The sequence below is a fragment of the Nipponia nippon genome, unplaced genomic scaffold (assembly GCF_047370975.1).
Source record: "Nipponia nippon isolate SJK-2023a ecotype South Korea unplaced genomic scaffold, ASM4737097v1 scaffold_8, whole genome shotgun sequence".
In the NCBI taxonomy this organism is placed as follows: Eukaryota; Metazoa; Chordata; class Aves; order Pelecaniformes; family Threskiornithidae; genus Nipponia; species Nipponia nippon.
Genome location: NW_028262402.1, coordinates 32,844,928 through 32,871,245, shown reverse-complemented (window position 1 = coordinate 32,871,245; position 26,318 = coordinate 32,844,928). Strand labels below are relative to the sequence as shown.

General features: G+C 43.5%; 1 protein-coding gene across 2 annotated transcripts in view; it reads left to right on the top strand.

The window, feature by feature from the left end:
- Positions 1 to 2,409: 2,409 nt before the first annotated feature.
- The window catches only part of NTRK2 (neurotrophic receptor tyrosine kinase 2), a 207,988-nt gene continuing 184,079 nt past the window's right edge, over positions 2,410 to 26,318 (top strand). For both annotated transcript variants that reach the window (XM_087741303.1, XM_087741304.1), the window contains exons 1-3: positions 2,410 to 2,697; positions 19,731 to 19,805; positions 20,043 to 20,114. In XM_087741303.1, the coding sequence (XP_087597429.1) occupies positions 2,489 to 2,697; positions 19,731 to 19,805; positions 20,043 to 20,114 (356 nt within the window). In that variant the 5' untranslated portion in view covers positions 2,410 to 2,488. The remainder of the gene's footprint in view (positions 2,698 to 19,730; positions 19,806 to 20,042; positions 20,115 to 26,318) is intronic.

Sequence of the window (26,318 nt, the reverse complement as noted above, 5' to 3'; positions counted from 1 at the left end):
TGTTTTTCAAAGCTATTAAGCAGACTTGGCTGGAGAACAGTAATGCAGGTTTTGCAGCAACTTCCAGGGTTTTGAAATGTTACTTCTGTCCTGCATCAGAGACCTTTCTCAATGTTTTTTGAAAATGGAATCATATTGCAGTTTATGCTATTAATTTTTCTGTCTCTCTTTTTCTCTTAAACACTTTCCTCCAAATCCTTTAAAAATCCCAAACTATTTTGCCTCTAGAAAATTGTTCCATGAAATTTTTATCTTACTTGCTATCCTTCTGTAAGTATTCCCGTTTAGAGAAAGATTTTATTTTAAAGTTATTAGTGCCCTTTTTTCATATTATTTGTACACAAAATGCCTTGTACTTGAGTAATATTTTTTATGGTCCTTCCATGTTTTTATGCTGCATCATGTGGCCTCATTATTCCTTGAGACTCTCTTCATCTTTCTTGTGTTTTATTTAGAAAGGACAAAGTGCTGAAGTTAGTAAGGAGGAGATATATTCTGAGTAGAAGAAATGTATCTATATAACAATTTTACTGAAATTTCAAATAAATTTTGCTTATGATAACATGATTGACAATATTTTCAGATATGTCTCTTTATCTAGTCTTCACTCACTGACTTACAGGGAGGTATAAAACAGTGTTTCAACCAGGTATGCCTATGACTTTCTTAGTAGGACGTTCTTTGAAAGCAAAACCAATCCTGCCTGTGACTACGCCAGGCCTTCGAATGCACCCAGTAAGAATTGGATTTTTCTGTAGCCTGAGCAAATACGACAAGAATGCTGTCAATTAATAAGTGCCATGTCAAATTGATTCCTGAGCACTTTCTAAGAGTGTATTGACTACTTGTTCTGTACCTTTGTAACAAAAATTCTGTAACCTTTCTTTCTTTAATTCACCCTGATTTACTCATTTCAAAATACTCAGCTCAGGTAATTAGATAAGAAAGGACCATCACCATCTTTGGATGTAACGGTACAGAGGTAAATAAACAGGCTGCCAACACGAAGCAAGGACTGCCTGTCATTGACCAGGACAGAAGGAACACGGTCTCGGAGATGCCAAGGGAAGAACATCACGATGAGGCCCAATTTCCCAGGCCAGCCAGTCTTTGCACCTGCCAGTATGTGATATAGGTACGTTAAGTCAGACCTGCCCCAATCTCGATGCACGCAAATGGGGGTGTGTGTGCGTGTGTGTGTGTGTGTGCGTGTGCGTGTGTGTGTGTCCCCGCCGGGTCCGGGTCCGGGTCGGTGTCGGCGGGGCGCTGCGGGGGTGCCGGCTGCGCGGTGCCGGGCGGCGGCGGGACGCGCGGTGGCGCCTGCGGAGCGCCCAGCGCCGGGGACTGCGGCGGCCCCGCGCACCGGCACCGCTGCGGGGAACCCGCACCGGGGAGGTGGGGGGGGGAAGGCAAAACCTCCCCGGCCGCCGAGCTGTTAAGGGAAGGACAAGACGTTCTGGGGAAAAAACAGGGCGTTTTAGGGCCGCTCATCCGTCGCCTCCCGGGGCTCTTACAGCGTCCGCGTTTATCACCCGGTGTCAGGATCCCGCCCGGGCGGGGATGCCCGGCGCCCCTCGGCACGGTGTCCCCGGCCGCGCCCGGCGGGGCGGACAGCCCGCACCCGCGCCGGGGCCCGCCCCACCCCGCGGGCTGCGCCCGCCCGCGTCTGCGTGTGTGCCTGCATGTGAGTGTGCATGTGTGTGCGCGCCTGTGCCTGCGTCTGAGGGCTCAGGCGCAGGCTGCCTATTGGTATCTCCTCTTCGGCACCCTCCCTCCTCTCCCCCTCCCCCCTCCTCCCTCCCTTGTTGCTTTTGTCTTTTTTTTTTTTTTTTTTGGATGTCAGGCTCATTTTGTGGAGTTTCTGCCCCTCTCTGCGTCAGTCCCACGTCACTTTGCCGGCAGCTCCCCGGCTTGGGCTGGAGCAGCAGCGGGGGCTGCTTTATTATCAGCTGGAGGGAGGAGGAGACGGTGCGTAAAGCGGCGAGCACGGCGCCCCGAGCCCCGCCGCCGCCGCGGGCTGCGCCTCCCTCCCCGCCCGCCCTCCCTCCGGCGGGCAGCGGCCGCCCGAGCCCCCGCAGGTAGGAGCGCAGCCTCCGCCACCTGCCCCCGCCGCTCCGCGCGTTTTGCAGCATCATCGGGAGCCGCCGCGGGGGCAGGCGGCGCCGCTGTCCGCGGGGCCGGGGGCAGGTGCCGCGCCGCGCCGGCGGCCCCGCTCGCCCCTCTCCGCCCCGCTCCCACCGCAGCGCCCGGCTCCGGCTCCCGCTGCCCCGCGGAGCCCCGGGGCGGGCAGCGCCGCGGGGCGGCTGCAGCTGCGGCTGCGGCTGCGGCTGCGGCGCGCCCATGTGAGCCCCGGCCGCGGGGTGCCCGCCCGCGGCGCGGAAGGCTGCGCAGCCTCCGGGCGTGCGCCGCGGCGGCGGCGGCGGCGGCGGCGGCGGCGGCGGGAGCAGGAGGAGGCCGTCGGGGCAGCGCTGGAGTGAGCGGGGGCGGCATGGTGTCCTGCCGGCGGAGGCCGGGGCCCGGCCTGGCGCGGCTGTGGGGCTTGTGCTGCCTGGTGCTGGGCTGCTGGCGGGGCGCGCTGGGCTGCCCCGCGTCCTGCCGCTGCAGCTCCTGGCGGATCTGGTGCGCGGAGCCGGCGCCGGGCATCGCCTCCTTCCCCGTGCCGCAGCGGAGCGCCGAGGGCGAGAATGTCACCGAGATGTGAGTACGGCCCGGCCCCGGCCCGGGCGCGGGGGCGGCGGGACGGAGCAGCCGGGGGACGCTGCGGGAGGGGGCGGCGGGCGGCGGGGAACTTACCGCGCCGAGAGGCACTTGCTCCGCGGGCAGGCGCGGTGGCTGGAAGCCTAAAAGCCCGGTGTGATTGAATTCGGACGCGACCTCCCAGAGACACCGCTGCGAGCCCATTTAGATGATGCATCCTCATTGCCCGCGATGCGGTTCCCGGGGAGCGGAGTGGGGCGGGCGGCGCGGGGGTCGCCGGCGGGCGGGCGGGAGCGGGAGGGCGCGCTGGGGTCCCCGGCCCCGGCCCGGGCCCGTGCCCCTGCCCCTGCCCCGGCCCTTGCCCCTGCCCCTGCCCCTGCCCCTGCCCCTGCCCCTGCTGGGGCCGCGCACCGCCCAGACATCACCTCTGCGGCGGCAGCGCGTCTGGAAGCGGGGGTTTATTCCCTTTATTTTTTTACTTTCGCTCCCTCCGTTTATTCCTGCGAACCGAGAGTTTTGGTGGGTGGCTTTTTCCCCCTCTCCCCCAGATCTCTCCTATGCTCTTTCTATTAAAAAAAAAGAACAACCAAAAAGGAAGGAAAAAAAAAAAAAAGGGGATGCGGCAGATTCTGGTGGAAGGGACAGCAAACTATCTTCCCTGCCCTGGCCACAGGCATGCAAGCCTGCTTTGCCCTTCTCGGTAAGGTGGCTGGAAGGAGAAAATACTGAGCCTGCAAAGGAATGAGCGTTGTGCTGTCTCCAAGCCAGTGCTGGCGGATTAGCAAACTGTCATTAACAGTGAGGAAGGTGCAAAAAGTTGGTGGGTTTTTTTTTTCCCTTTCTTACCCATGCGTTGCTTCCACCCTTGTTTGCCTGCAGACGATATTCGGTGAGGGAGTACTGTAGCTTTTTGTGTTCAATCCTGCATCATTTCACAGCCCTGTACTCTCTGGCATCCACGTTCGTTGCCTGAGAAAAGCTGCAAAGGCTCTTGCTGAGCAAAAAATTTTGGATACTGGACTTGCAGATGATAGATCTGTAGAAAAAACCCCTTCTAAACATGTTTTGTCCATCTCCGTATTTCCCAGTCTCCCTGTTGTTTCTGGATTGTTTCCCATGGCATTTTTAATGTAAAAGATACCAGAATATTTTCCCCCAAATCTATACAGATTTCTCAGTGTTTTCATTCTCCATCCTTCTTCTCTTTTTCAGTTTCCTTTAGAAACAATATAAAAATACCATGAAATACTGTATGAATTTAGATTAAATTCTAGCCTTTGGGCTACCTTTCTGCAGTTTGCTGAAGTCAATTTAACTGCATTCCCTGCGTGTGTTTGGGGAGAAAGCTGGAGACTCATTTCTACTCCTCATATATGGCCTACCTTTGGTAGAATTTTATGACGTATGGTAAAGAAACAGTCTGAGTTGTTAGAGCAGTTATTGTTTCAGATGTTTGTTTAATATTCTGTGAATTGCTTCATTAAAAAAAAATTGCTTTGAGCTATCCATCTCTGCTCATTTTCATAGGCTTTGCTAGTCTTATTAGCCAGTACGTTCAATTTGGAGGTAAGAGAGCCATTTCCCCCTAGAATTTAAACTCTGCTTGAAAGGCCAGAGGAGAAAACACCTATGTAGGTATGTATTCCAGCCATGATCAACTTAAAACATGCCTAGTCATTTTGCATTGATGCTTCTGGTTTTCATTTTCCTGTGTTTTTTGAGCATCACTGTCTCTACAGTTCTCTTCAGTTTTTACTGTATCATTCTGTGACACTGCACGTTGTTGTGTTTGGTGATCTAAAAATAGTTTTGAGTCATGGATTTCTCAGGAGATGCTGTTGCACGTATTTAAGATGGTCTTTTCATGCGTTACTTTTAGCATAAAACACAGAGGCCCTCTAATTAGTTTACAGGCATAAATTAAAAATTGGACTGCAGTAGCTGTTATTTCATTGTGGGAGCTCAGTCAACAGTAGATATGTAGGGAAGCGATTCTAATATGGTAGATGCAGATTGTGGAAACGTTTTTTAATACCGCACATCTTGCTTTATTCTAGCTAAGAAACAGGTTTAAGAGGCTGGGACATTGCATTTTACTTGGGAAGCTTCAGGCCTGATCTTTCTTCTATGTGCTCTGTAGATACAGGAGCACAATTCCATTGGTCTCTGGTGGAATTACTCTCGGTACCAATAGGAGTGAGAAGAGCATAAGACAACCGGTTAATTTCTGCTAATTTATTCCCATGTATTTCCCAGGTGTCTGTTGAAACTAATCCTTCGTTTGTTGCTTATGTCCTGCTCCTGATGGGAGCGGATCCCACGGTCTGAGGCAAAACACCCGCAGGTGCCTGCGGCACGTGGGCCGAGTCTGGGTCCTCCCCTGGGCCAAGTCCGCTGGGAGCGTTGGGGTAACTGCGTGGTGAGGGTGGGCACGTGAAAGCCGTGGCGGTGCAGAGGGTTGGCTGTGGGCCGGGTGGGTGGCACTGAGCTGGTGGGGTGTGGGTGGGCAGCGAGGGTCTCCCCTTGGCTCCGAGAAGTGGGAGGGAAAGCTGGGGTGGTGCTGGTAGGCATAACAGAGCTGCGGTCCCAGGCACTGGGCAGCCTCCACTACTTGATGCCCAGGTCCTTCAGCTCTGTTTTGGCCCGTAGTTTAACTGTGGTTTAGAGCTTAATAAACGCTCTCCTCCAAGTCCATCTATTTCTTGATTGCTGGTTGGATCCCCCATCCAAATCTACGGAGAGCAGCAGAAGGATACCCAGCGCATTTCTGCATCAGCCCTGTGAGGGCCAGCTGCTGAAACTTGGTGTGGGAGGGCATAAGAGTATTTATGCCTGGTGCTTTTCTTAGTCATCTCCCTCACTCTTTCCCTCCGTAGTTGTTTTTGCATAGTTTTCTATTAAGGCGAATAAAAGACAGATTTTGAAAATTCTCTGTCTCTAGAAAGATTTTAGATTTGTCCAATTGGCTAGGGTACTGACGTGGGCTGGTCTCTATCTGGAAAGAATGTGCCAGCGCTAAAATCGCTTATCATAACAGAGCTTAATCGTAGTAATTGTTTGGTAGTTTTGGTATTATTAGAGATAAATTGAACTCCAGAGTGAGATCCTGCATTAAAATCATGATATCAGTCATCATCATTAAGAGCCAAGGACCAAGAGTGGTGAGAGCGGAATGAGTACATAAGTATTCTTAAATCTGTGCATTGTAGGCACAATAGCAAATAGGTAGTCCTTGGTGAGATCACTCAAGCAAAAATATTAATAGAATAGTAAATGAGTTATTTTTAAAGTGTTCAGGACTTCTTGTAAAAGGACTGGTCTACTATTTCCTCATTAAGTAAAATGTATTGTTAGTATATCTCAGCATACGTGACTCTTCAAAGACTTTGATTTCAGAGTGTCTTCTTGCAGTGCAAGTATATTCCTGGCCTAGTTTCACACTTCTGGTATCAAGTCATTAATATGGTGACTTACGATTATTCAAGTGAATGGGGTTTGAAATTAATTGGTGTATTTCAGGAAGAACTGCTTGCCAACAAAATAGTAGGTGACTTTTAAGCTCTTGCCTATTAAAAGAGAGGTGATTGTGTATTGCGTACAGTTCAAAACCACAAAATAAATTTCTAATGCAGTTACATAAAGCACTCTAGAACTGTTAATAAATAAGACAGGATAAGTAATTTATAGAGTAAATTATTTAACAAGTCATGTGAGCTTGTGCTAAAAAAAAGGCATGTTTAAATTCATATGGAACTCAGAGCTGTTGTATTTTGGGTCTTTTTCATTTTAGATTTCTAGGCTGTTGTAGATTTAACATAATATAAAACTGTCCACAAGGCTCCTTAACCCCCAGCCCCTTCCTCCTCAAAACAGCTTTTGGCTGTGCAGCATTGCATGGCTTGTCTGGATTGAGAAGTTATTTCTGGTGACTTGGAATTGTACAATAAGACATGAGGCATCAGGCTACAAATTATTAAAGGGGTTTTGGATAGTAGTGATATAATAGCTGCTTTTAAGAATTTGTCCCTTTTTTAAAATCTTCCTTTGAAGATCTGGGTAATTGGTTAAGGTGAGTTGAAAGTAAGTGTTATGAAAATCAGTTTTGTCATTTCTAGGCTGTAAAAATACTCCAAATATCACAAAGCATTGGGGTTTGTATATACTGGGGTTCTTTTTTTGCTCCCAGGAAGCCTTTTGTATGGCTTGTTTTGGTCCTTGTCCTTCTGGTTGATGAAGACTGCTGGGGCTCCTCGGGACCTCCGCTGGGGCTGTCTCCGGCAGGCTGAGACGAAGCAGCTCGTGCTGGAGGAGGGCAGCATCCTTCAGGAGGTGCTCAGCATTGGGCAGGGCTGGGCTGGCCAAACACCCCCTGTCCCTCTGTGTCTGTGGTCACTCAAGAGTTTTAAGAGAGGTTTGGGATTTATATGCTAAAATGAAAGCCATTTGTATGAGTTCAAAGATTTGGTCTTGGATACGTTGTTTTAAAGAAGCTTCCACTTCTTTGCATAGTAATGAGAAAACAGAGGGCCTGGCAGTCCAGCCAGCGATATCTTTAGGATGGCATTTTCCAGATTTCTCAAGTTCTATTTTTTCTTGATTATTTTTATGCTGACAGTGTAAGGGAGAAAGTAGCTTAGCAAGATTTTACATCCCAAATCATTGTAAAGCAAAAACTTTTACATAACTGAACAGGGGCCTTATTCCTCCATTTTGGATTTCATTTTAAAGTAAGAGGTACTCCTCCCCCCCCCCCCCCCCCGCCTTCTTTTTGGATTGCAGTTCTCTCTCTCCCCATTTGTCATCTGTCACTGTAAGAAAGTCTAACAATATGTCAATGAAGGTGGCCATCCAAATATCCTTGCCCAAGCTGGATGAGTGTAGTAGGTAATGAAGGGTAATAAAAGATGAAAAACAGAGCAGACAACTGTAAAACCGTCTCAATGCTTTATTGATGTTAAATGTATATTTAGCTTGTTACATCTGAACAACGTGTCTTTGAAAACTGCCCTTTAAAAAGTGAAGCACTGATTGTATAAATTTATTAATTTACTTGCATTTCAAATGGAGAAGTAAATTCACAGGGGTTTGAAAGCCACATGCCTGTGCTGCCTGGGATGTGAATGCATTCTGTTACTGGATGCTGTTTGCGTTTGCTAAGATCTCTTCATCCAAATATATGTAGGCACATAGCTGCTATTAAAATCAAATATAATCGGGATGCACCTTAATTCCCGTTCGATTGTGAGCCTATATTTTCACAAACTACATAAAGCAAACCAAAATACTTTGCCTCCTGAAATATGCATATGGAAATCCTGTTTCTTACATAGCCATTATTAACCATAACATTGCACAATCATAATGGACTTATGGGAAAGGAGCCATGCCATGGAAATTCTGTTGTGAATATGCAATTTTTTTTCTATTTTCCTGGAAGAAAATGACCTGCATTGAGTGTTGATCATTTGCAGAAGTTATAGCTGAAATGTAAATATATTTAATACCAGTTCAGCTATTCTTGTTTCTGGCTTGTGTTGTCATTGGTAGGATACATTCTTGAAGATCAGATTTCAGGTCAATATTCTTTGGTTCCTAGACAAGGCCTGAAGAAATGAGATTATTTTGCAGAAGTAAGAGAAAGTGTAACAAGGCAAGCCCAAGGCATTTTCAGAGGCAGTTTAAGAGATTGTAATCTCTGAATGGTGTGACTTGAACCGGCCTGTTGCTAAGCCTGCTGGTCCTGATGCAGCAAGGTACTTAGATGCCTTTTATTTCAGGGGGAAGCTGAGGCCGTGGTTCTGGCCTTGTTAAAGTCAGTGGCAAAACTGGATGGAATTGTCATTTCACCAGGGTAGAGCAGTTTAGAGGATACATGCGAAAGATGAGAAGAACTTTGATTCAGGCATTTTCCTGCCTGTCTTAAGTTCGGAAGAGAAGGGGCCTGTTGCTCCATTATTTGATGTGTTTTTGACTTGTGGCTTTCCTTGGATCTCAAGTGTTTTCCTACTGTGTGAAGACTAAATATGTTGAGGCAAGAGCAAGTTGAGATTGAGTATTTTAGAGGGGTCTTTTACAAAGTTTTAGATAATTCTGTATTGAAATGAACCTGTACCTCCATGTACAAAACAGTAGCAGCTGCAGTCACTACAAGAGCTTGTGCTGGATCCATAGAGGATATATGGTTCACTGTATACAGTTGTCTGATGTATCAGTAAAAGAAGGGCAGTACATTAATCAAAGTTAGTCCATTGCTGAAACAGAAAAGCAGTGAAATGGCAACCCTTCTGAGCTCCTTATAGCAGGGGCTGTCGATAGAGCTGTAGTTGGGGCTGGGCAAGTTACCTATTTTTCCTCTTGGTTTGACAGCTGAGCCAAAAGAAGTCTTCCAGTCCTAGATTTAAATGAAATTATTTTTACCTTTTTTGTTTCCTAACTGTGTATGTAAAAATGATTAAGGCAATATTCAGCAGATATCATGTGAAGTGTGGATGTCCCACATTGCACAATCAGATGCTGTATTCCATATGAAGAGTGTATAGGACGTGACTTTTCCCATTCTTTTGCAACAACTGTCTGATTTTCTGAATGCCAGGCGGCACAGCGAGCATATGCGGATAAATCATGTGCACATACTGGGCATGTCAGACTCACTGGGCATGGACTGGGAGACTTTTCACAGCATGTGCTGTGGGTGTCATGCGCTGGACTTGCTAATCATGTCTGGGACTGTCCCAGGCCTCAGCATTTAAAACCTGGCAACTCCCTATGAACTGTGTAGCAAAGGCACTTAACTCAGCTGGCTACTCTCCTGCAAGCAATGGAGAGTCCGCTTCTTCCAGGAAGTGATTCAGGTTCCTAAATTAGGTTCCTACTGCAAATTACCCAATGGAGGCGTCCCCTTCTCTCTCCCCTGAGGATAAGAAAACCTTGTGGACTTAATTCACTGGGGTGAGTGGAAAAAGCAAGACCTTCCTTTTAGCGAGCAGGGTCACGCTGTGGCGTAAGATGTTTTGTGGTCCTAGATAAACCGTTTCGGCAGCGCATGGGGGGAGCTGCTCTGCTTGAAGCAGAGCATGGGTCTGAACCAAGGTCTTGCATGTCAGCATCTTAACTACTGTCCTGTATGGTGTACAGATGTGGGCTTGCCTTGGTTCTTCCTGTCTGACTCGCCTTACTTGGCGTGGAGTATTTAAATATGCTTTTCGGTCAGAGGGCAGGACAGTCTGTTGAGCTAAGCAACTGGGATGCTTATTTGTGGAGTGAGACAGCTGGGTCCTGCTCCTGCTCCACTGAGTGGTCAATTATGGCAAAAATTAGAATGGCACAAACAGGTAAGATGGAGACTGCCCTCTCTGAGGTTGCTTTATAGTATGGTATCTTCTGAGAGAATGGGATCACATTCCCTTAGGGAGAGGAAGGAATTGAACCTGGTACTCCTGGATACTACTGGAGTATTATTTCCAGCATTTCTTCCAAATCTGTAGTCTTCTACCTCACATAGACATGTCAGGTTTTTGTTTTTTTTTTTTGAACAGGTGAATCTAGTTGGTGAAGATGGGTCTAGTTCAGGAAGGTGAAATTCCGCCCCCCCCGCCCCCCGGTGGGTGAATAGTCTATTGCATATTCATCTCCTACCCCCCCCTCCAGTCTTGCCTCTTCCTAATTTTTAGAAACAGGTTTTCAAACGCATTATGCATACTGTGATCCTCACCTGGTAAACACATGCACTGTACTCTCCTGCTGGGATCAGTTCTGTTGACTTCATGGGACTAACTGTATTGCACACATTTATACATATACACAGAACTGTAAACTTTTCGGGTTAGATTCACATAGGTTTACAAACATTTTGAGTTGGCACAAATCCACATGTGACATCAAGGCACCTAAATAGAAAAATATTAATGCTGGATACTACTTCAGCGCTAGGCATCACTGCAGATCACGGGTCACGTTTGTGTGCAGCGGCTGTCTTAGTTGCCTGGAGCCTGTGTCATCTGGGGGGATGTGGACCTAGGTGGCACAGCTGCAGAAATAGATACCGCTTGTCCTGGAGGTGGACGTGGGTGGAAAAACGACTCTGTCAGTCTTCCCTGCCCTGATCGTTTCTCCCAACCCTCCATGGCATTCCTGTCTGCATGGAGACACGGCAGTTGTTCCTTCTGTTTGCTTTGTCTGGTTGTATGCATAGTTTTTGCCTGCTGTAGAGCACTTCTGCATATTCTTACAAGTTTTAATGAACAGTTGAACTTGAAGCAGGTTTGCTCTTCGCAGTGGGTATCTGAAATGAAATATTTAGGAGGTGACAGTCCTAACAGTTGGAGGTGTCATCGAAATGTCTGTTCAATCTTGTATAATTGCAGGTGAACACTTCACCTTCACCATGCACATGTTGGGGTGGGAGGGGAATGCTGCAAAGGTGCATAGGTTGGAGGATGGCTGACGGGCATGTGCAGCTGTGTGGTGTGGTCATGAGAAACTTAAGGAGAAACAGGCTGGCAGATGAGAAGAATATTACTCTACTCATAAGCAGTGGCAGGGGCAAAAGCTGTAAAGGTAAATGAAGAGTTCTATGTAGGTAGTGGTGGGTAAGGAAAAGGCAGCTTTGCAGAAATAGTGAAGAAGTTTGAAGACTACTCTAGCAAAAGATGTCACCTTGTGAAAGAAGTACATGCAGGGTGAGAGCTTAGTTTGAAGGGAAAATGGTAGAGAAGATGATCTAAGACTTGAAATGATGTTAAAATGGAAAATTAACGCTTACAGAAGAGTAAATTTTCCTAAAGTATAACAATAAAGACACCCATGAGTGAGTTTTTAAGTAAAGTTGATCTCACTCTAGAAGAGGCAATACGTATATGTCAGGCAGCAGAACGAACAGAAATACAAAGAGAAACCTGAAAGACAGACACAAGACGCTTGTCTGCATGTACCATTGAAAGAGAGAATTTGTCAAAAATCAAACTGGCCAAGCACAGGAACATGGAAAATTATGGAAACAGTGGCAGCAATGTGGCAGTCAGCGTGAGCATTCAGAATACTCTGGATACTGACAAATGTGCAGAAAGTGTAATAAACACATCATTATGTTAATATATGCAGTGCAAGTAAGAAACTACTTATATTAAGTGAAGAACAGGATTCCTCAAGTGAAAAGAAAGTGCTTTTTTTAGGAATGCTAATGGAAGAAGCTATAAATTCAAAAGATTGGCCAATTAAAATGAGGAGAAATGGACTGTACAGGACAGAGAACAGAATGGCAGTAAATGTGATAAAAGAAAATGAAATAGGGAACTGTGAAGAGCATGTAAATGTGGAATAGTGAAGAGTGCCTCTGAAAGGCTTTAGCAAAGAAGCAATTTTAATGCTGTTGAAATGGTACCTGAAAAATGCATTGGTTAAATATAAATAGTAAGATTGGTATTGACATAGAGTAGGTGGCAATATGTTCTGGGCCTAGAAGAGTGAGGTAAACATCAAGAGAGTCGTTATCATGGAAGGACAAAAAGACAACCCATAACCCTTTTGGAATGCTTCAGTAACATAATGTGAAGATGTATTCATGTATGTCTTCCATTAAAGGACAAGATACAGCTTGGAGAAGACACAGATCTGTGGTGAGGACTACACAAGATGTTTCACAGGTCTTGGGAAGGAGGATAGGAAATCAGTTGTGAACCATGGCAGCAGATGGTATCATTTGAAGAATGGAAAAACATCTACCAATTGGGTTCTCTATGTAATAATTGCAGAGAAAAAGGGTAGAGATTATGACCATATGTAGACTCTCAAGACTTAAATAAAAACAGAAGAAGGAAAATTTTTGCTGGCTTATGGAAAGGGGAATATTGTTTGAGATGTCAGGAGTCAAATTATTCAGCAAATTTAATGCATTAACAGGATAGATGGTTTTTCCTGGATAGATGGCTTCAAGTTTTGCAGTTTCACTCCATTGTTTGGAAGTACTAGCTTTTGATCTGTATTTGGCATCAGGTGTATTTCATGCAGTAAATGAGACAGTGAACAGTGTAGCAGGTATGGACATATGTCTTGATGATCCAGTGAATATCAGAGCAGATTGAACAGAGTATTTCACATTCCAAGAGCCAGTAATTTTAAACTGAGTAAAGCCAAGTATTAATGTCAAACAGTGGAAATAATATATGTGAGGGGCAGACTGACCTCAGAGGGAATTTCAGAGGGAATTTCTTACATTGAATCAAAGAGTCGGGGAATATTGAACATGCCAAAACCTGGAGATAGGAAAAAGATTTAAAATGTTGTGAAGCATACTGATTTATGTCAACACGTGCTTATCTAACTCTGAAGGATGTGCAGCTCATTCAAAATATCCCTTCCACAAAGTCGCTGCCTGAGCATGGGTGCTGGAAAGAGGAGAATTCAAAGGTTTTGACATCAACCAAGATGCTATAATGTTTTGATTCACTGAGAGACCTAAAAAGATGCATATAAAGGATGGTTAGGAGCACACTTACTGTACTGATATGGAACTGATGTTTTGCCATTCTCATTTTCATCAAGGCCAGTGACAGCTACAGAGGTGGTGTATCCAAGTGCTGAAAAAGAGAGTGGTTGTGTTACTCTTTGAAGAGTCACCGCACTAGGTGGTTCTGTAGGACAAAAAAATGTCACATATATTTGTGCTGCCATATTTTTTCATTCTTTTGAGATGCCCTTTCTTCCTTGCAAGCCAAATAATAATAATAATAATAATAATAAAAACATTAGTCTTATTTCTGCTTTCTGTTGAGAACTAATGAAAAGCCACAGTCACTGCTCTCCTTTTGTATGTTATTTAATGTGTGATTTTTAGCATATGTATTGTAAAGGGACTGTACAGGAGTTTAAGCCTCTTCCTAACAGTCTGAAGAGATGATTTCATACACAGTGGATGAAACATGTTTTGTAGATAAGTATAAGGTCAGTGATTCAGACATATCTTTTTGAATAAATAGGTTATTGTCTGGCCAGCTGATACTTTTCTTTGACTATATCAGGGAATATCAACATTTCCAAAACATCTTTGCTAAGGAAAAGCTCAACTGTAGCTGTCAGTTGTCCTCTGGAGAAATGTCAAAAATTGATGTCTTGGTGAAATATCAGATGTACGAACATCATGGAGCTCAAGGGGGAGGACAGGTCTCCGAATGGAGAAAATAGTTACGTAAGCTTTGCATGCATTTTGGGGAAAGTAATTCTGAAGGTGGAGCTTGTCAAGGGCATGAATCTTAAATCTGGAAAGCTGCATGAAATGTCTTGAGAGTTTGCTTGATTTGGTAGTCTGCTATTTGAAGAGAACAGAACAAACACCTTGAAGCCAAACTAGAAACTTAAGTAAGCCCAGGGGTGCATTATGTTTCATTTTCCCTGCCTCTAAATATAGTAACTGTTTCCTTAAACTCTGCATTGCAGACATATTCATTTATTTTTACTTTTGCCTTCATGTTTGCATACTGTAAAGAGGGAACTAAAGTTGGCTGGCAAACCGTGGGCTTTCCACTTCCCAGGGAGTTGTAGTCATGAGCAAGAGTATGGATCTGCTCCTGCAGTGCCAAAACAAGATTGGGATCTCCACTGAATTCACGCTTTCTCCTGCTTTAAGCTGGTGGATTGGCACGAATTGTTCAGGATGACGGCTTTGGAGAAGCAATTCCCAGTGGCAACTGTGTACTACTAATTGGATACTACTAATTCGATAATCATAGTATATTGGCACGGAGCAGAATGTCTGAGGCCCGCCGTCTCCTGGCAGTTGACGCAGCCACGCATCGGGAACAGGGAATTCTTCAAGGTAACTGTGATCTGTGACCTTGCCTGTCAGATGCTGAGTTCCAGATCGCCCTGGACAGTGTGTAAGCCGAACGTGGCATATGTGTAGTGAAGGATTTGCTCAAAAAATGGGCATGCCTGTGGCTGTAAAGAGAGATCGCAGAGTTAATTATGTCAGCTCCAGAGCTGCTGTGCTGGCACGTGGAGAGCTACCTCCTGTAGTCCTCTGTGACTCATGGTTAAATACTCTAAATGGGAGGCAAAAAAACCCTGAAGGATGACTTAAGGAGCCTGTGATAGTGGCAATCAGTTTTTCACTCTTTGTGAAATACAGAGTGATTCACAGTTTAAAAAAAAATACCACCACAGCACTTGCTCAGAATTTGTCAGGAGATACCAGACAGCCAAGGAGTCGAGCACCTGTTTGTAAAATTGCTGAATGCTAGGTAAGTCCACAGTGGACTAACTCGACACACTGCCGCTTTCCCAAGTTACGGCATGCTCTTTTAGCAATAGAAGTTCTGTTTCTTGAGGCTGGCCTCATGAAATCTGGCTCTGATGGTATCAGATGGAGACAGCAAAATGGAATAAAATAATTGGAATAAGCGTGTATATCTGTAGAGAACTTGTCACTTGTAGGTGTCTATATCATGCTTATTGCTTGCTGTTAAGAGTTTCCTTCCTAGGGGGAGCTTGGCCCTATGTAGAAAGATTTCTTGGGAGCGGAGATTATATCATTGGTCCCTACATCTGTCTGAAACCTGGCATTCCTGATATGCAACAGTGTGTAGCTCTATGCTTCATTTTCAAACTATGTGAGTTCGCACCCCTCAAGCATTATTTTAAATTTGGTTTCAGAGGGGCTGCAAATGAAACCCATTTGAATCTGCCAAGTTTCATCAAGTATTGTGTCAAGCTTACAAATTTTGCATGATTTTGATGCATAACCATAAATCAGCCCAGGTGTGCTAAAAATGTCCCTAAGTTTTAGCATGCCTTTTGATGAACTTGGTCTGACATTCGAGTTTGTAAGAAAATACAGCAGTAGGGAACTTTGCAGTGTTAATTGTCGATGTAACCATGCAGCTCTCACAGTAGCGTAGACTAGGGACATACATGACCTGTCATTAAATGGTAATTCATCTACTGACAGTTCAATGTGTGGAGTGTGCTGCCTTTTTCCCCTAAAGATTTCGTGAAAAAATAACTCCGAGTATAAAGTTTTCCCAAAGTTCATAAGCATTTCACCAGGGAATGTTTATTAATTTTAAAAACTTTTTTCCCAGCTGTGTGAACCAGAGCTAATCATATAATTGATTTATATTTTGGAGTGTTAAGAAAATATGTTTCCCGTAAAGGGAATTTTCTGGCAACAGAAATACTTCTGGAGCTGAATTACAGTGTTATTTGCTTGCATCTATGTTGTTAAGACTAGTGTGCACTAGTTTTCCAGCATGTCCTTATAGCTCCAAATGGAGTAGTATATCTTAACATAAATTAATCCAGAGGAAATAGAGTAAATCAAATAAGTTAGGAAGGCATAATTCTGCTGACCATTTTTTTTTTTCGGGTTAAGGAAAAGATTTGAGAGATAGAGTGAAATCCTTTTTTTGAGCTATTGAGGCACAAAATAATCTAGACCGCTTTAAAGAGCAGAACCTTCTTTCTCTTCATGCTCTTGAAGTTCAGAGGTTGCCTCACTGACGTTATGCAGACTGTATCCGTAGTCTTTCACACGTGTAATGAGCAGAAGTGAAGACCACCCTCTTAAAGGAGAACCTATTTGGAGGAGCTAACTCTTTTAGAATAGGATTTTAAAATACCTTTTCCAGAATGTTGCAGAAGTGGTGAAGTGTGAGTGTGTGACGTTATTCAACAGCCGCTGAAGTGTGCTGAGATGAACGTGTTGCAATGTAGGTTGCAATGTGCAACCAGTAGGTGTGTGATTCTGGATGCCTTTATTAGAATTAATCAGTAGTTTACAAAGGGGAGATGAAATTAAAGGCCTGAAAACAAATACTGCTTACTGATGACTCATTGAAGGAGAGGCAGAAAGCTGTAGTGTTAATCAAGCGAATAGTATTGTAGGCAGCTGAGGGTTTGGTTTAGAGGCAGCAGTCGCTATTCGCGAGCCGATACATGTGATCCGACTGGGAAGTATCCAGCCAGGTTTTGGCGGTGCTACACTTTGCTGTGGTGTGCTTCCAAGCTCCTCACCTGACTTCAGCCAGCCCTGCGTCAGGATGTTTTTCTTCTGTGCGACAATAAAAACGTTCGGTTAAAGAAGAGGGTGGATATTCTTAAAGGGCAGGCAGGCAAATTACATTTCTCAGCGTCACCCACTGCAAGTCAGAGCTTTTAGAGTATTAATGTTTGATGATAAGTAGCATCAAGGTGGAGCAGTTGTGAAGAAGGTAAAAATAGACTTCAGTTAGGGAGAGGTTTTATTTCAGACCTCCCTCTAAATTAAACAGAAGAACAACTTCCCCTTACAGTGTACAGCTACAGTCATCATACTCCTTTCTTTCTCACTGCTATGAAATAGCTGCAAAGGCTTAACTTAAAACAGACTTGTTAAGCAAGTAAGGAAGCGTAAGAGGACGTGACCTGCTTATGGTAAATTACATCTGCCCACCCTTTCTTCAAGGATTTCCAACTGCGTGAAATTTGCTTTACTGTCGTGTCCTGTACTCGGTGTTTTTACAAATGTCTTGCAGAGCGGTTATTGTTTTGAATTAGTCGCACTTAGCGAGAATTTCTTCTGGGTCCCTACTTGAAGCATCGTTATGGAAAATCAGTGGTTTCTTTTGGTTCTTTCAGTTAGGGACTGGAATCATAAATCATTCACCATAAAGAGACTAGTACCAGCTGAGAGTAAAGTATGCCCCCCCTCGCTTTCTTTTCAGGGATTCAATAAGAGAAGGAAAGAAAAGATCATAAATTCATGCTGCTGCTTCTTCCCAAATATCATCCTTTTGGTTTGTTCCCTAATGGACCAACACTGATCTTTTTATATAGCTTGTGTGCTCATACTGAGATCTTTGTCTCATGTAAATTGTGGTAGCTTCATTGCCTTCAGCAGAGCTGAGCTGTTTTACACTGGCTGAGGCTTACCACAGGGTGTAATACACTAATACATTTCTGTGTGACACTATAAGTTATGTCAAGTTCTGGAGCTTCTCGTAGTGGGAGGTTCTGGTTAAATGTTTTTATGATTAAAATTGCAATGTCAGATTTGGATGGGTGATAAGTACGTTTAAGTGATGGATCTGCGTTCTGGCAGTGTTTGTCAGAGGTTTTTTTGATGGCTTAATCTTCAGCTAGTACAACTGGTTCCTCAATTTATTTTCTTTTACTCTTCAGAGTCTCTTCTCCCTCTGTGTTTCTCTGTCCATTTTCCTTGATTCCTGGTTTTCTGTGTTTTCCCTGTCTCTATCTGGTCTTGACAGGATTCTCGTTGGTTGAACACCGAGGGCAGGATGTGGAAGGTATCTTCGATACCTCTTGCATAACTTTATTCTAGCATGTAGCGGTCCAGGTGACAGAGAAGGCGATACTTAATTAGATCATGAGTTCTTCTTCAGGGCCGGTTCAGAGGAAGTATGATTATTCACTTGCAGTGCTCTCAGGTGGAAGAATTGATAGTCTTTTATAAACTACTTCATTGCTTTTACTTGGCAAAATATGTACATTTACCAACCAAGAAACAAAAAAATACATTAGTAAACCCCAAGAGAGTAAATCAGATTGCCTTAAAAGATCCAAGGAAGGAAACACAAAATGCGAAGGACTCTATTATCTTGTAATGGGTACACCATGGTAATCTTATGCTAAGAAGTCCTGCAGAGCAGTCAGTGTCATATGATGGTGTAGTAATGTGTTTTGTCTAGCATCATGCATTGTCTTTTTACTGCCCTTCCTTTTCCCAAGGGACAGTGAATCCCATTAGGGGGAACTTTTTGCTTATCCTGGTACTTGGCAAGAGCATAGCCCAAGTCAGCTTTGCAGCTTTGGAGGAGAGCCAGACCCAACTTGTGGGATTCTCAAGCTTCTGTTGGGATGTGGCACACAGTGAATTTCTCTGACACACCATTTGAGGTAGATGGGTTGTCTTTGGGAAAGCAATACACCTTTCCAATTCACCAGAATTCCCTTTAAATGAAAAAAAAAATGCTTAAAATGAAGACAAGTTTTATTCTAGCAAAGAAAGACTCTTTCTTTTTAGGAAAACCTGCAGCTTTGGGTAGTTCTGGATGCTCATGAAAATACAGGTCAACCTCTGTTTAAGTTTTTCTGGGACTGGGGTTATCTTTTGAAATGCATGGACTCTTTGGCAAGGCATCTCTGACATCAGGCTTACTTTTCTGCCCATAATGCCAGTTTAATTGCAGTTTCCACTGATTTCTTCTTCCTAGACTGCATGATTTGCACTTTGAAACTTTTTTTCTTGCTGCAGAAGAGGTAACAGATTATATATCATCCCATGGATTATCTGTGAAATATTTTAATTTCCAGGCTGTGGGATGTCACTGGTTATTCATAGATCTCACATGATGATAATACAAAGGACCGGCTTGCAGGCCCACATCCTTTTGGTGTTCAGGCAGATACTCATGGTATGGGAGTGGACTCAGTGCTTTGGTCTACTATGACAGTTCCTCTTCTCTTAATTTCCACTTGTGTATGTAACACCATGAAGTACAGCCTCCCTTTCCTCAGTTTTCTTATTGACACACCTTGAAAATATATTTGAAACTTACTTGTGGCATGGGGAAAATCGGTTGAACAAGTGATTAAGTTAACAACATGAGGGGAAAGACTAGGGTAGTCCGATCCCCCCTCAATGTAAGTGGGGGTAACTCCACTGCCACCACTGAAGTTGGCCCTTCTGCTGTTGTGAAATCCGTGAGGTAGGGAAGTGTGTCCTGGAAAACGGTGACATTGTAATGCAGCTTTATTTACTGTGCCTTCAGGGTAACTTGCTTCCTTGATGAACAAGGCTTAATTTCCCCTGTGTAAAACTCAACTGTTTCTCCTCCAGCCCTGTCCCACAAAGTACCATTTAAATGATGGGGAAGATCTTAAGGAGCACTTTTGCTCTGTGGATGCTCTAAGTAGATCTTAGTGTTAATTGCAATAGGTCAGCAGTCACTGCTGACTTTCAGACATCAGTGCTTGATTTCTGAACAGTCAAAGCCATGGACGGATGCTCTTTCATACTTTTTTCTGTCTTGCTTTTTCAACAGTTATATTGCAAACCAGCGAAAATTAGAAAGTATCAACGACAATGAAGTTGGATTTTATGTCGGACTTAAAAATCTGTGAGTATACGGGATGCATATTTTAGAAAGTTATTTTTTCTTTATTTCTTTTATAGAAGCATATAGAGACCTCATCAGAGTGTAGGCCTAACTTTGTGTGTTATAGAGGACAGTTGTAGATCTTGCAGTTCAGCCTTGTTGAGATTTCTTCCACACTCTTATTTTAACCATTATTATCATTATGCTTTCCATCATATTTTAAATGAAATATTATAACAGTTTTACGTATTTTCACAGGACCGTGGTGGATTCAGGCTTAAGATTTGTGTCCCGTCAGGCATTTGTGAAAAACGTCAACCTACAATACATGTGAGTAAGGATAGTGACTGCCTTCTAATTCAAAACAGCCCAACTCATGTTAATTTATTTAATTGTTAATTGTTAATTTATTTCTCTGTTTTACCATTTCCTTCATATAAAATGTTTTAATAGGACAGACTTAAAATGATCTTCTGTCATTAGGTCTTCTGACCCTAAATAAGGTATGTATGGTAAGGAACTGGCAGAACATAGGACATGCATGGTAAGGAACTGGAAGATCATAAGAACATAATGTGGGATAATAAAAAGACTGTCCTGTTCATTTTCCTGTCTCTAACAAGGGACTCTGGCTGTGTTTTTTGTGGTGAATGTTGTAGCACAAAGAGTACCTCTCTCAGCTGCGTGATTTGGTGCCGAGGGTATGGTGTCCACGCTATGCATCACACCCAGTGACATGGATTTGACTAGCTCTAGTATGATTCAATGGGCTGAACATGTCTTAGCAGCTGCAGTACAGCAGGTGCACGCATGGAGCACATCTAATGTAATTTGACGAGTGCACGTGCCCAGAGACTGTGGCATGACTGTGAACTTATGTCCTGTAAGTGGGGATGATCAGAAGATTCACTTTGGAAGCTCACTCAAGATCTGAACTAATGCACCCGAAGCAGAATGTAAGAATGAGGTTACTTTCACACCCAAATGCAATTGGTGGTGCATGAACTTCAGGAAGCAGAGGTGGTGCCCATGCAGCTTTTTGACTGTGTTTTTCCAGATTACTTACACTTTAGATTTAGCAAAGGCTGAACTGATCAAAGTTGCTTATAAAAGTACAGAGAAAAATGATCAGCTAAAATGAAAGACTTGCTTTCTTTTTAGTATAAGTACATGCCCCTGAAAGACTGTAGAGCCTTTTGGTGGGCCAGACCTGGAGTCGCTCGCTTTGCTGCTTACATGGAAAACTGTGGATCTACAGTCCTACAAAACATTGAGATCATGTGAGGGGCTCAGTTCCTCACAGGTACCCTGTTATAGCCAAGTATTCATTCAAGTGTGTCTTTCAGTCCGTCCATCTTTGTTAGATATATTTAGCACTTAACTTAACCCCTTGCTTTTGTTAAAGTCCTAATGAGATCAGGGAGACATAAGGCCAAGCCTTGGGCTCGTAAGATACTTTCTTGTAATATGGCAGAACTGTTGAACTGAGCACAGGGCTGATTGCTTTGCTAATGAAATGGAATCACTTTCTGCACCTGTGTTTTCCAAAGAACGGCAATTAATTCATGTAAGCAAGTGGACGTGAATGTCTGTATCTGCCTAAACAGTTAACTGCTGTCCTTATGTGGAACAGTCACTGGAAGAGTGTGAACCAGATCCCGTCAGCCTATGAGGCTTATATATTACTTCATATAGTCATTAATAAAGCAAATAGCTTTTACTGTAATCAGCTGACGATATAAGGGAAGTATCTTCTAGAGTGAATTTGTGTGTTTACCTGTATAACAATTGCTCAGTGAATTATGGTTGTAAAAGATGAAATTCTGTAAGGCCAAGTGCATATGCACTGTCTGTGGAAATGTGCAATAAGAACTTACTGGCTGAGAGGCACGTTTGCAGAGAAGGATTTAGTGGCTGTGTTGGGACAGAATCTCAGCGTAATGTGGCAGAACAAAGCAAATTCAGTCTGGGATCAAAAGGAATTTTGTGTTAGATTTTTCCATCTTTTCCCCATTACTTTAGCTGCTGGGAAGGCATCTATTGGAATACTGTATATAGGACACTGAATCTCCCCATCTTGAAGGATATTACAGAGAACAACAGAGCTATAAGGACCTTGTAAAGTGAATAATTTAAGGAGACTCAGAGGCTGAGTATATTCAGCCCAATAAAGAGAAGACTGAAAAGGAACATAGATCTTCTTATCTTTAAAAGAAGAGAAATTATGATGAGGAGAGCAATCAGTTCTCTCCATGACCATGAGTGCAGAATGAGAAATAATGCGTTTAATTTGGAGCAAGGTAAATAGATGTTTGGAAGACCTTTGCAGGGGTAGGGGCAAGCAGACACTGCAAACGATCCTCTTGATAGACTTTTTTGCCTGTTTCCGTAGGGAAATGGGGTTCATGCAATCACAAAGTGTCACTGTCCCCAGTGGTTGCTTCTAACCAAAACTTATACAGGTAAACAGGTTTTCTGAAAACTGACCATTGGACAGAACAGGGAGACCCTATTAGGGTTCCCACTTAAGGGAAAAGTATCATTGTGCATATATGACCTGCTAGGCCCTACAGAATCCACGTGGGTAAGAAGTCTTTAAAATACTTCAGCCACAGGAAGAGCGTCAGCTGGAGCACACAGTCAAACATGGAATACGTATTTGTTGGTAAGCAGGCTTTACTAGATCTGTAATTCATGAAGCTCCTTGTTAGAAACAAATTAGGCTGACTGACATCTGTTCGGTTGATGTACATGGAATCCTGATCCAGAATACTTAACGTTATGAACCAGGAGCTTATCCAGTCTCGTACTGTGTTTTCTTTTGGTGGGGATTTAGTAATGTTAGCAGACACAGGATAAGCCCAGATAAGATGGAAAATATTAAGTGGCACCAGCTGCTCTGTATGCATGTGACAAAGCAGTAAGTATGGAGACATTTTTTGCCAAGGCTGATCTATTATCCCTGCAAAAAATGCATTTGTTTGTTTTCTCTGGGAAGCCTTGATGCACACTAAAATGTTTCTGAAAGCCCCAGTGAATCACTGCTTGTTGTTATCAGCAATAAAACCCCTGTTGACTGCACTGGGAATGAAGTGCAGCCCCTGTTGTGGTTGGGACAGTGAAAACTATTCAGAGCTGAAATCATTTCACTTTGCAAGAGTAACCTCTGAGTACAGGTCTTTGAGAAGTCTTGCATTTTATTTTGAAACAACAGTTTGTTACTATCCCATAAAGAAAACAAAAACTCCAAACACTTTTTTGAAGACTGATATAACTGCATAAGCTTTGATTTTGCTAGTGATACTATTAGTTTTCTTTTTCTTCTATGAAAAATCTTCTGATGTAGTTAAGCACCTTCATTACATGAATGTAGTATTTATTTTATGAATCAAATAAGAATATTAGATTGTAAGGATCTTATTAATGCACATTTCCTTAAGCCCTTTTTTGTTATTACCTAATTTTCTTGGCCAAACTTCTGTAGCCCAGATATCTTTCTAGAGTTATGTATGATGAGAAGATTTGAGTAATAACGTAAACAACAGGAAAGTAAATGCTCTAATAGGTGTTACTTAAATGTAATTAATAGCCTTGCTCATCTAATTCTGGTATTCTCATTGACCTTAGACTCAAATTAGTCAACAGTCGCATTTAACAAACTGTTAAACAGTCTTAGTTTAGTAGTGTTGTAATTTATAAACTTAATCTGCTGCTAACAGTAATTTTAATGGACCTGTGTAATACATCTGCATGGTGTACTGTCAACACCTTTAAACATAAAAATATATTACACAGCAAGTGCGTATTTCCAAAAATGTTAAAAAATAGCTATTGTTACATGCCAGGTTGTTTTCGTGGTTTAACCCCAGCCAGCAACTAAGCACCACACAGCTGCTCGCTCACTCCCCCCCGGTGGGATGGGGGAGAGAATCGGAAGCATAAAAGTGCGAGAACTCATGGGTTGAGATAAAGACAGTTTAATAGGGAAAGCAAAAGCCGCACACACAAGCAAAGCAAAGCAAGGAATTCATTCACTACTTCCCATGGGCAGGCAGGTGTTCAGCCATCCCCAGGACAGCAGGGCTCCATCACGCGTAACGGTTACTTGGGAAGACAAACGCCATCACTCCGAACGTCCCCCCCTTCCTTCCTCTTCCCCCAGCTTCATATACTGGGCATGATGCCATACGGTATGGAATAGCCCTTTGGCCAGTCTGGGTCAGCTGTCCTGGCTGTGCCCCCTCCCAGCTTCTTGTGCACTGGGCAGAGCATGGGAAGCTGAAAAGTCCTTGAGTAGTGTGAACTCTATGCAGCAACAACCAAAACATCAGTGTGTTATCAACGTTATTCTTATACTAAATCCAAACCACACCACTATATCGGCTACTAAGAAGAAAATTAACTCTATCCCAGATGAAACCAGGACAGCTGTGTATAATTGCATCACTGACTCATAGATTTGTGAGTGTAGTACATATACAGCTCTAGGTATTAAGATTTGTTTGTATCTCTACACTGTTTGGGTTTAGGTAAGGCAGCCAAATGAAACCATGTGAGACCTTGCTGCAGATTTTCCCTTGCTTGCACACAGGGCTGGCTCCAGCCATAGGCAGAGCAAGCAGTTGCCTGTGGAGGGAGACTGAGCATAGCAAAATGGCCATTTCTTCACCTCTTCCCCCAGTTCTCCTTAGATCTGTTCCCTCCTCTTCCTTCTTGCCTCCCCTTGCTAGGGGTGCTACAGGCAGTAGAGCTGTGCCTGTGTTGCTAGCTGTGTGAGTATTTATGCAGCCTCTTGGGCTGCTTTTGTACTCCTCACATTGCCACAGGTTTGCTTTTAGCTGAATTAGGGCTAGCAAGTTTAAAGTGAGCTTAATATTCGAACATTTCCTCCCTGGAAGCATTAAAGGCCAGGCTGGATGGGGCTTTGAGCAACCTGGTCTAGTGAAAGGTGTCTCTGCCCATGGCAGGGGGGTTGGAACCAGATGATCTTCAAGGTCTCTTCCAACCCAAACCATTCTATATGATTCTGTGTAAAATGTGGGCATGCTTTTGACTGAATTTGGGTCCGCTCCTTAGGTATAGCTTTGCAGCCAAGCTCTGTACTCCCGACTTCCCCCCCCCCCCCCCCAGAAAAAAAGGCTTTAGAACTCCAGATGGATCTTGTTTGGGCTGCTCACCATGATCTTTTTGTGTGTAGTTGAATTGGTGAACTAAGTTATACTCTCTTTCCATAGGAGTGGAAGTGTGGTCCTTAACTACTATATAATAAGCCTGGTAGTGATTTTTTCACTTAACATGAATTAAAGAGACCGCAGCAGGCATCTTTATAATCAATGTAAAGTGCTCAATGTATAAAATATATATACAATGTTAAATTTGCTGTCAAAGTATCATTTAAGGTGATAAATCTGTAACAGTCATCTGAAAAATTTCTGTTGAATTACTTGTCAACTTGAGAAACCTTAAAGCGCTAAACTACATGGGAGAAAAGCCTACAGTATTGGAAGCACTAAGTGTTTCAACACATGATCAAGAATGTAGGCACAGGAATTTTTTATTACTTTTCTTACTGTTCTTACTTCCTTTTCTTGGTGCGTATCAAGCATAACTGGTAAAAATATGAAAAGAGAATTAAAGCTATCAAGGTGCTTTTGGTTTTTGAAAACTGGAGTTGTTAAAATAATGACTATTTTTTGGATAGTTTTACTTAAATTATCAGTCCCATTTTTTCACTGGCTCACATGGAGTCATTGATACCTGCACAAAGTGTTCAGGAAGTAACATACCTGGTGACATTTGGACAGTAAGTCTGGCTCATGAATCTAAACAAGTAAGGTCTATTCTTCTGCCTAAATGTTCGCAATAATCCTCCAAAAGCAATGACTGGCTTGAGACTAAATGACAAGAAGGTATAGCTATGGCAGCACCTAATTCTCGCAGTCTGCTGTCTGATAGAGTTCATAGCTCTGAAGCGAGCAGCTCAGCACCTCAGGAAGGGATGGGATGAGTTAGATGACCATGAGTAAGTTGAACAAGGAAACATGTAAGCAGCCAGGAGGAAATCTTTAGGAAAGATGGGACTTCAGTCCTGTCCATGAAGTAGGTGGGCTGTTATGTCCATGCTGGGTTACTAACAGCAAACCCTCTCCCAGAGTCAGTCTCTATGTTTTTAAGATATTCTTGACAATTTTGTTTTTAAGACATGATTTTCTTAAAAGAAAAAAGAAAGAAATACTATCTCAGAGGGTGGCTGGGGCTCTTACATAAGATGTTTGTGGCCCATTTTCAGATTTGTGTTCTAATACTTTAATATTTAGAAGGTGGTGGTGGTAGAGGGTTTCAAACCCCCTTTGATTTGCCTTGGTCTGGAATCAGAGCTTGAGCCTTGCTGTCCCGTTAGCGTGCCAGGGAAGATCACGCAAAATGAAATGGCTTCAGCTGGACAGGGATTTCCTTGAGGAACCCATCATCTGATGGTTAGGAAGTGCTTCTGATATGGAAGAGCAGGGTCCTCTGCTGTGTGGAAACCAGGAT